Source organism: Haliotis cracherodii, unplaced genomic scaffold (genome assembly GCF_022045235.1).
Source record: "Haliotis cracherodii isolate W230 unplaced genomic scaffold, xgHalCrac1.p SCAF_4, whole genome shotgun sequence".
In the NCBI taxonomy this organism is placed as follows: Eukaryota; Metazoa; Mollusca; class Gastropoda; order Lepetellida; family Haliotidae; genus Haliotis; species Haliotis cracherodii.
In genome coordinates, this window is record NW_027266297.1 from 28,948,682 (window position 1) to 28,960,145 (window position 11,464).

The following is an 11,464-nucleotide window of genomic DNA, read 5'->3' on the forward strand; positions in this document are numbered from 1 at the left end:
ACCAAATTTCTGCCGTACTTCATTCAATCCCAATCCATGCAGAAATGACCCAAAAACGTCAACTTTGAAAATACTCATGTTACCCCAATCGTCCTTCAAGATCGTTGGCGATCATAACATCTACTATCATACTTCAATACCGGTTGTAATGTGTACCCAATTCCTTCATAAGTATCACACAACTATTACTAGTAACTAATATCTCTTACAATGTTAGAAATATGAAGTTACTTCCAAGTATCCTCTACTTATTTTAAGAGCATACAATATAATAAGGCAAGTTAGCAATAGTTCAGGGAGATGTCTGGATTGTTGCCAAGGTGTGTCAGTTTTGACGACGTAAGAGAACTCTCCAACGGACCTCATGCGCGCAACGAATCGTTTAGAAATGGTACATTCCTCTCCACGTACACGGACTAATATCTTTGTGACCTTGTGTCCCTGCATGTCAAATATTGTAAAACACCAGCCGATCCCATATAGTGTAAGACGTGGGACCGAGACAAGGCGCATGCTCCTGTGAAAGCTGAACTTTGAATACTGACAAGATGTCTAGGTAAGTTCATCACTTTTATTAATGATAATCTATGGTGAGTACATGGGTGATTTGGGGAATATTTCGATCGCCCTGTACAACATGTAATTCGTTTTATAGGATATTGTTTGAAGTGGCGATGGTCTTAATCGAGTGTGGACCAGAAAAACCAGTGACTGAAAGTATGAGCAACAGTCGAAGTCATTCTCGTTCGATGACGCACAAAATTACCCAAGCCATTCAATTCACGGAGCCTGCCCACACGATCCACATTTTAGGCGGGTTTTTATTGCAAGCCAAAGTAGCTGTGGTCCTGACCCAGAATCCCCGCAAGAGTCTTCCTAACAACACCTCCACCTAACACCCAACCCCCTATACATGTAAAAATTTTGGATGAAAAATATTTTACGGTTATCGAGTTATGCTTCGGAAACGAAATACGAACGGATAAACGGACACATCAATCGCCAGGGGAGGGGGGGGGGGGAACATAGAAATATGAAGCAAAATTGTAGAGCTGTATAGTGTTTGCATCCACTCTGTTTTTGTTATATACAGTAAACTACGTTTATAACGTACACGCTTGTAACGAACTGACGGATATAACCGGATATGTCCCCGCCATTTGCTGTATATGTGCTATATGCTATTTACATATAACGAATTACGGTTATAACAAACTAAAATTACTGGTTCCTTTGAATTCGTTGTAACCGTAGTTTACTGTACCTTTATTTTGTCAGTGCAAACCATCGTATAAACAACTATGAGAAATACTTCAACAAATCAGCAAGACGAAGAAAACCAACGATTCTCCGAGGATTCCAGAGTAAGTCATAAATCGCATGTCCCTTAACGTTCGTGCCCCCTCGTGTCATTCTGGATATGCCCTTCTCGTGACCATTTAAATGACTAGATTCAGTACATAGTGAAAACGGAACAGTAAACTTGTTGAGCGTCTTGCGACACTGCTAAATCAGCTTACATGACATTGTGTAGATACCTAGAGTTGACATTTTAGTAACTGATTTTGTAGACTAGTTTTGGTTCTTTTGGCCATGCCTTGCTGGTCGAAGCGTGATGACGACCGCATCCGTGGCCTTGTGGATAGAGTGTTGCTCTGAGAGCTGAAGGTCGTGGGTTCGATCTCCGGTCGCGCCATACTAAAAGACTTAAACATATGGTACTTGCTGTTACCCTGCCTGGCGCTCGGCATTAAGGGACTAAGTGCCGTGGTGGCCATGGCTAGGCTCCCTTGTAAATCTGACAAATAATTGAAGGCAATGAGTGTTCAACAAAATTGAAATTTCAGTGAATGTTAGTGAATGGTCAATTAATATGTTGTGTATGTGTGCGTGTTAAGCAATAACATTCGTTAACTGAAACGTCTTTATGCATTGTAACTGTTATACCAAATCTGGCTTAACTTTGATAGAATACCTTGGAACTGACATGCTTTACATGGCCGGAGGTCATCCTAACCCGGAGACATTCCCGATCATTACTGCACAGCTACGACTAAGGTTGGTACGAGTTACATATTCGTTAGACGTCCTGCGAAATCGAAGAATTAACAATATGGCCCATGCGTTAAAACAGATCATGCGTTTAAACACACTTGAGAAAATATGTTTTGATTATTGGCTTTGTTGTGACGTTCGACTTTTACTTTTCAGTCACTGATCTGAATAGATGAAACTTCATATGTTCTACCACTAGATTTGTATGGTACACTTCCATGCATCTACCCAAGGCAAGTGAGTTAACTGACCATACAAGTCCAGTTTCCACCCTTGCTGAACTAGACTGGAATTTAGGCGTTATATTTTTGCTGGATATATGAGTCTATGCCAATCAAAATCGCGTAACGAAATCGGCATCCAGTTCGTAAATTGCCATGCAGATTTCTGTCGCTTGCAGGTTTTGCAAAGCGTGTGTACCGACATTTTGGCGTCAACATATATTTTACAAATCTTTTCATGTTTTTAACAAAGGTCGGCGGCGCCGCCATTTTGTTTGAAGTAAATGTAAGTGACATGAGAGGTGGAATCTGATACGTTATAGAAGGGACATAACTCGAAATAGCCACCGATGGCGCTACGATCAAGCCCAGAAATTCCAGTCTGGTTAGGCAAGGGTGGTAACTGGACTTATACGGTCAGTTAACCGCCCTTGCCTCGGGAAGATGACTTCCAAGCCTTAAACTGGCATTATCCTTGACAAAAACCAATCACTCACTCAATTTAGTTTAGATTTCCAATGAATCCGACATTTGGTAAGTGGGCTTTCTGACACAAGGATCCAAGTTTCATGATAATCGTTCATATGATTTTGATATCATAAATGAATGAGTTTGTTACGAACATTAAAAAATATCAAGGGTCTCTAAATATGGCCTTTATTTTGTGCCATATTCCAGGAAATCGAACGTGGTATTTGATGAGACGGGTGAACGCCCTTTCCGTCGAGTTCCCAAAGCGCTCCTAATCTTTCAAAGTCAATTTATCAATCAAGTTTATTTCGTAATTCAGGCCACATGGCCCATGGTTCAGTTGTAAGATAAATTATATTTTAGGTCACTTGTCCAGAGAGTTACATCTTTGTCGATCTCGTTTTAAATAATTCACATAAATATAAATCAAGCATAGTACATTAATATCAAAGGAGTTAGATAAATTCGCAAACGTAATTCTACCTTAATACTATTTCTGTAATGAAGTAAAAAAAGTATTTCTCAAGTGAATATTTTCTTACATACAGAAAGACATGGTATTTATGTTCTACTAAATGAAGGTCACAGTGTTTACATACAAATTCTGTATGAGGTTTATTTAATGATCTTCTTACGAATAATCTTGACGTAAACGTTGTGAAAAGATTTACACATTGCTCTATTCGTTTGTCGCCAGGAAGAGTTATATATAATTTTGGTTGCAGAAGAGATTTTATATTAGCATAATGCTCTAGAAAAGACTCCAAACTGTGGTACCATGTTTGGATATAACTATCTCTCATGTGTCTTCTTAATGCAGACAAAAACATACGTTCTTATCATCAAATACTTTTAGCATAACATTACTTTGAAAGGGGTATCGACTTGCATTCATTCGCCAAAGCTTTAGCCAGTACATAATTACCCTTATTTGCGTATTTATAAACATGCAATGAGGTCCAGTGTCACCAAAAATAGCTTTGTTTGCTGTAAATTTACCCACAACAAGCAAACGTTTAACATAGTATGCCTGTATCTTTTCAATTGTGTCATGATATTTAATACCCCATATTTCCGAACCATACACTTTATATTTTACAAGAAGTCGAGAAATCTATAAATCTGTATTACTGCCCAAATGAATGTAAAATAATTCCTACTGTGGTAGCAGCACACAGTCAACATGCCTATCCCTCCCTTACTCGTGCAATCGATGTTTTATTATACTCTTATGTGGTTTTCATAACCCTTGAATGTGTCCTTATGAACCTGTTTCTGAACTATTTGTCAATATCTGCGCTGCCTTCTAGAGATGGTCGGACAATAGACATAGATGAGGATGAGATGAAAGTGGCACTCCAGTACGGGGACAGCAGGGGGTAAGTTGTATTGCGTTAATAGTCACACATGTTCAATGCATGATTCTCCTCTTCCCGCTTATATTTAGGAGATACACATACTGTGTATTTAATTGTACCTGTTACCTGTAGAGTTAACACCGCTTCTTTTTAGCACGAGTAATCCACAGGTAACCCGCCTCTACATTTAAAAACACAGAATGTTTATCTCCATTCTTCCATGACTGAACAAAGCGCGAACTCTTTGGCGTTTGAAAATATATTGCGTGAAGCGGCATTGGTTGAGTCCAGTGTTTTGAGTGGGTTGTCGACCTGAATTACGGGATCACCGACAATGGCTTTTAAACAAAATTTGGCGTATGACAGGCATGGAAAACATGTAGCACAGCAACGTCGTCAGCTAACATGAGGTTGGCACCCCTAAAGAAAACTAAGCAAGCCTTGCAAAGGTTTCGTTCTACACCGCACGCCACTATTATGACGTCTTATCTCTCTTTGTGACGCAAAAGATATGACGTCATAGTCGTAAGAAGACACGCGCTCACTGTTTCCTCGTAAGTTGAAATACATTCTCTTTATAGATTGCTATCGGGTTTTTTCGGCACAATGTGTATTGCCACACATCTTTTGAATATTATTTTAACCGCAACTTTGCATTTAGTTACCTATTATTGTACATATAAGCAGTATTCTATGAAATACATCCAGAAAGTTCCTCTGCTATCTTAGCTCATGTTTGGCATATGCTTCGACGACATCCACTCTGATTTTTAAGTTGTGACCTCAACTGGTAGGAGGCTGGTCCATATTTGAAAACTGACGAATGTTGTCAACAATAGAGAAGTCATCTGTGATTATATGACCAACATGTTGTTAGCTATATGGTGAGTCCTGGTAGCTACAAGTAGTGAAATTGATATCACGAACTGCCAAGTCCGCGTTCTGCAACACGTTCCTGTACTTGAAATACGTGGGGGATATTCTGTTCGTTAGAAAAATGAAGCTTTTGGTGATTCCTGGAATTTGAAACTGTCGGGGTCATTTTTGGAAATTGACGTTTGTCTGAGAAGCTAACTTAAATTTAAGGCATACATAACCTTGTTTTCAAAATTTCATATTCAAAAGCATATCTTTCACAAAAACAGTGAGTGAGTAAAAGACTTGAATCGGTAAGTTTTCAGACACCTTTTTGGGACGACTGCATTTTTTCTTTTTCATTTCCCACAGGTTCTAAACACTTTCCACGCAAAACCTTTCTTCTGAAGTTTCAACAGATGTATAGTAAATCCTCTCTGTAGTGAAAAAGCAAACATCTTGTTCATTAACAAAACACCTGCGGTAATTTATCGAAGTTTCATGGGTTTGTTTTTTTTACCTCTCCGTGTTAGCTTCCTTAAGCTCACAACATCGATACTGCAATCTCTGCACTCATATGACGTAAATACCAATGTCGTGGGTTTATATTAAGAGCATATAAGCTGTGAAACTATTCGGTTCAACTTTTCAAAGGTTACCCTATACAATCTGAGCATGCTCATGAATATGAGGAACACTCAAAACGATTTGTTTGTCCTTATAGTAATTGAACCTTGGCTGGCTATCTCTCACCGGTATTGGCAAATTGGTTACGCTTAACGTAGCATACATTATATTTATTTGACTTGTAGGTCACTGAAGATGCGTGAATGGCTGACGGAGTTGCAGCGACGCCTCCATGATCCACCTACCCTCCCTCCTCTTGGCGTCTCCCTATCGGCAAACAGCGACATGATCACAATCTTAACCAACGGTTGTACGGAGGCTTTAAGCAAGGTTGGCTAATCACCGAATTCTTTCTGCACATTTCCAACTTAAGGGGTGGCACATATGTTTCTTTTCCTACTCATAGCCTGCTACGAATCCAAACTTACATTGTTTAACTGAGAATGATCTGTGTCAAATTAACCAAGAGGACCAGATGTATTTCTGTTATTCTACCAGTATAACTGTTACCATAATTATAGATCCAGGATATACGCTAGAATGTATTATAGTAGTTCTACGTATACTATCTACTTCTGTTACACAGGTCATCGGTTTGGTGTTGGAGGAAGGGGACTCGCTGCTGGTCGAGGAATCAACTTATCCCTCGGTTTTGAATGTGGTATGTTGTGGACACCTTCGGTTAATAATATATTCTCGATAGTTGCAATAAAGAATCATAATAGGAAATCACATGGATTTTGAAGGAGCAGGTTCGAGTTTTAGATTGTGTCCAATCTTTGTCCTTGGTCAGGCAGCACCTAACCCGTAACGGGTGAACATCCTTAATGTCCATGACGTGCGTAATTGATGACTCTTCTCTCACACTATACTCAGACACGATAATATAAGTAATGTTATCCCAAGCTGGAATAGACCCGACTACTTCTCAATGAGCATTTGCTGCCCAATAATGCTACATGTTAGTCTAATTCTTTTGATCATGTGAGGAGCGGTGGGGTAGCCTTGTGGTTAAACCGGGCTCGATTCCCAACATGAGTGCAATGCGTGAAGACCATTTCTGGCATCCCCCGCCGTGCTGGAATATTACTTATAATAATATAATGTCGTGAAACATCATTACCTCCATCATGTGAGCGTGACTGCGTTGTGTAGCTGTGTAATACTCACCTCGCTAAATACAATGTTTATTCCTAACACAGGATATTTACCATCCCCAAACACACTCGCGTGATAACCTCTATGTATTGACCCGTATTTAAACCGTTTACAATTGAGACGCTGTTTTAACAACAACAATGTGGTGAGTTTTTTTATTTTGTTCCTACTTGGATCCAAACAAGAGGAGTCAGATCGGATTGTCAGTATGTGAATGAAAGCGCCCAAACCCTTTCCATTGCCTAAAGCAATCCCTTCTAATGGAGCCTTTACACAGGATGGCGACCTACATGTATGTGCCACCCGTGTGAGACCATAAAATTTGCCAGGTCGTCGTTGGAGGCTCACAGGAGGCAGAGTGGTTGCCTAGGTCTTTCCAAGGTAATACACGGGAGGTTCAGTCATCTCCATGGACGCAATGGTGGCCGTGAATTTTTGAACATGTTGAAAGTAGTCAAATTTCTCAGTTCTCATACTTTGTCTCTCGTCTGGGATTCGAACCCACACTTGCCAGAGTGAGGCACCTAATCGCCAGCACAAAAAGTCAGCGATCTAACCCATTCAGCTACCGAGACTTCCACAAAAGTCCGACAAACTGGTAGTCTCAAGTCAGGTACTTGAAACACCCCTCTGACAAGTGTAAATTGGCACGGATCCCATGACCGAAAGCTATGAATTCACAATGCTATTTAGAAAGTGGTCAAATTTAACACATGTTATATTTGGGATAATACTTTGTAGTAATGTACAGATTCTCGTACTTTTCTGGGTTGTGTCAAAACGGTCGCACAAAGGTCGCCGAGGCGGTCGGTTGCTTAAAGGTGGCTCAAAGGAGGCAGATGAGAGGCACAAGCATTGTCATTGTTGCAGAATGAAGGCACAGTGATCGCCAAATGGACGCCAGGTAATTAATGCGTTCTGCAGCAAATTTTCCCACAATCTGGGCGATGCTTCTGCCTCCCTTGTGCCTCCTTTGGGCGACCAACAGCGTGCACTGAACGATGACAGTGGCGACCGCCATGCCTCAATTCGGCGACCACGGAGATCCTTGAGACACCATGGCAATGCTTCAACCTCTTTTCTGCCTCCTTTGAAAAAAACCTTCATTGTGATTGCAGACGCTGAACAACTCGAGAAGTTACTGGTGAACAACTGCTGGAGCAGTTACATAGAAACACGATTTTCTGGGTTAAGGCGGCCATTGAGTGTCCTGGCCAGTTTTTGATCGCTCAAAGGTGGCACAAAGGTCGCAGCCCTGTGTAAAGGGGGAGTCGATTATCCGATTCCGACTGTATCATGAGCATGTGTTGATGAATCATAATCAAACAATCAGGATGCCAGGTGTTCGCGAAAAGTAAACTTGCAAATCAGACAAAATCATTCCACATGGTTGGAGGACGTTGAATTTTACTTGTGTTTAATCTCCTTTATTTACTTTGATACATGTACATTACAGGGTTTTGAATGACGAAATTTTCTTCACACCTCTTTCTTGATATTCAGATTGAACCAATGGGTTGCAAACCGGTGACTATCAAGAACGACGCAGATGGATTGATACCTTCAGATCTTAGTAACATCCTGAGTTCCTGGAACGAGGCTGTATCCGGACGACGGCCAAAACTCCTATACTGTGTTCCGATTGGTGGAAATCCGACAGGTGCCAACCTCACTTATGAGAGAAAGAAGGAGGTTTATGCTTTGGCGAGAAAATACGACCTGTTAATCATCGAAGACGACCCCTACTATTTGCTACAATTTACAAGGGTAAATAAATGATGGTATGCAGAAAATTGAAGAGGGTCGATTTGGTAGTTCTAGCCCAAAGAGGCACGGGTGGCCCAATCGTCTAAGGAGCCGCAGTTCGCTGTGTGAGTTGCGTCGATCGGGTATGCCCGAAACCAATTATTCGCGGGTTCGAATCCGAATTCGAAGTGGTAAACGTCTGAGACCTGCATCACTTAGCGCTTTCCTCCCACACTAAGATGACAAACCATGATATAGCTGAAATACTGTTCAAAGCGGCGTTAAACCCAACTCGCTTACTCACTCACTCTTGTGCATGGTATGACCAAGGTTAGACCAGGATCATCCTGAACATTCGTATTCAATGATTCAGTGCGTACATTAGAGTCAGATGATCATTGTTTCATTAGAAACACACTTTTGATAACTGGAATCAAACATATTTCAGCCCCTCATACCCAGTTTGCTGTCATTGGACGTAGACGGACGTGTCTTCAGATGTGATACCTTCTCTAAATTGATGTCTGCTGGGTGAGATGTGTTTCTTACCCTTTCAGTTCGACCTTACGAGCAACCGTTCAACCTATATTTAATGTTAATTATTATTGTTGTTGGGTTTCCAGAGTAGAAAAGGTTCTAAGTTCCCATTGTTTTCTTCAAGACCAGACAAAACTCAAAATATGAGGACCTTCCTGTGGATCAGCATATATACCCCTTATTTTAATCTTCTGCAAAATTCCTTTTCTGATAATCGTTCATTCATTCACATCTTTAACTTCAGTCTCTCATAATCCCATAAGGAATGGCGTATGTATTCTAATCCAACAGGAGTGATTTTAAAGTAAGAATGGTGTACAGCAGGTTGAGACTTAAATAAAATATCTGTCTGTCTGACTATCGGGTAGATGCTTCTGTGCACACGGTTGCGTACATGTATATGTTACCGCACCCAATGCCATGAAGCTTTGTGCAAACGCTTGCTCCATGAACGACTTGTTTGTGATAGAAGCATTCGTAAATACAGATAGCTGTCAGTGTAACTTTGGTGCTGCTGACTGTGAGGAAACGTTATTCACTTATAAGTAACCTTATAACATAATAGGCCAAATAAACATACGTGAGTGTCAGGTAACCTAGACTAAATAGGTATGTGTTGGCAGGGTTCTTATTTTATATAAAAAGAGATGGCCTGTTTAGACTTCATGTGTGTTGCAGTGCGTTCTCGGTTGGACAGGTCACATATTTACAGCAACGATACTAAATATTTGCAGCTATGATAACAACTTTTCGGTCCAGGCTGAATGATTAAAAGCTACATAACCCTTTCATTAACAATCTGTCTGTCGGGTTACCTGAAACACACGTTATTAGAGATGGACTTTGGTCAATTTTGCAGTCCAAAAGTACTGATCCACTGTCTCGGATTGTATGATCTTGTTCAAATTCGCAGTAGACAGTGTTTCCGTTCCACAAAACGTGCCAATTACACTCTCAAGATGACCACCTGTGATTATTTCAACAATCTCTGTTCACGTGTTTAGTGCAAGGTTTGGATATTTGAGCGGCCCAAAACAGTTCCTGGAAAAGTGCATTGAATGGAAGGATGCAGAGATTGGCTCCTCTAACATCCTGGCAGAGGTATATATTACATTATGTTCCCATGTTTAGACTAGAAGACATTATTCTACTTTGAATAACGACTGTTATAGTGATGAACGATACGTTACGTACTATACACGTTTTATGTAGATAATAATTATTTTTATTACGTCTCGTCTGAATAATACACCAAATAATTGCCATTTTCTTGTACATATTAGGCAATCCTTATAAGTATTGTTTCTTTTCTCTGTCAGACCATGATTTGGAAAGTCTTGCAGAACATGGGCCATGACGGTTATATGGAACATGGGTGGCGTGTTGCCAACTTCTATCACCAGAGGTCGCAACGGGCTCTAAGGACAGCTGACAAACATCTTAAGGGTAAATATATTTGATCGCAGCGGAACTTTATAACTTCAACCCGCAGAGTGAAGAGCATGAATACATAATGTACATATACTCCACACAAAAGGGTTATCAACAATATTGGTGTACTGGTTTATGTGACAATGTATTGATCGCTTACATTTTATTTGGTGAACATTTTCGGATACATTATCATATTAATTATCATTATCACTGTCTCCATCTGCATCTTCTTTTGCCAGGTTTGGCGGAGTGGTCTGATCCTGTGGCTGGGATGTTTCTGTGGATGAAGCTACTGGGTGTAGAAGACTCCAGACCCATCTGTCAGAAGCTGATCCAGAAAGGGGCTGTGGTGGTCCAGGGACACATCTTCTGTCCTGCCTCGGTTAACTCCCCTTACATCAGAGTATCCTACTCATACTCATCCGAGGCCGATTTAGATCAGGTAGAGTAGTAGCATAAATAACACAAGGGAAGCGAATTTGAATCTTCATATTGATACATGTTGAAACATGTTTGAGAATAACATCAAGTCATTTGAAGAGTACAGAAAATAGTATCCTAATATTCCCGAAATAAGAAAAACTCTAACATAATTTAACAAGTTATGAAGGTTAAAAACAAGCTTACAGTTATCGGTTCATTGGGTGTTGACAATAATCACGTTTTCTTATATTCAGTGAGTGAGTGAGTATGGTTTTACGCCGCTTCAGCAATATTCCAGCAACATCACGGCGGGGGACACCAGAAATGGGCTTCACACATTGTACCCTTGTCGGGAATCGAACCCGGGTCTTCGGCCTGACGAGCGAACGCTTTAACCACGAGGCTCCCCGACCGCCCCTCTTATATTCAAATGATTTGCATTTCCAGGGCTTTTCCTGGCTGGCAGAGATACTTAGGGAAAGACGGGAACAGTAAAGAACATGATCCAATGGCTCCGTGACCTTGCAAAGATTATATTTTGAAGGAGAATGTATATGGAGCTTACTATGTTCATTTACT

At 40.6% G+C, this 11,464-nt stretch overlaps 1 protein-coding gene across 1 annotated transcript; it reads left to right on the forward strand.

Moving 5' to 3' along the window:
• Nucleotides 1–521: 521 nt before the first annotated feature.
• On the forward strand, nt 522–11,442 carry LOC139480471 (kynurenine/alpha-aminoadipate aminotransferase, mitochondrial-like). The gene is made up of 12 exons (XM_071263557.1): nt 522–556; nt 1,279–1,364; nt 1,971–2,058; nt 4,058–4,126; nt 5,773–5,917; nt 6,174–6,248; nt 8,249–8,512; nt 8,940–9,022; nt 10,033–10,129; nt 10,348–10,474; nt 10,702–10,904; nt 11,333–11,442. The coding sequence occupies exons 1-12, from the start codon at nt 549–551 to the stop codon at nt 11,378–11,380; spliced, it is 1,293 nt and encodes a 430-aa protein (XP_071119658.1). The 5' UTR covers nt 522–548; the 3' UTR covers nt 11,381–11,442.
• The last annotated feature ends 22 nt before the right edge of the window (nt 11,443–11,464 follow it).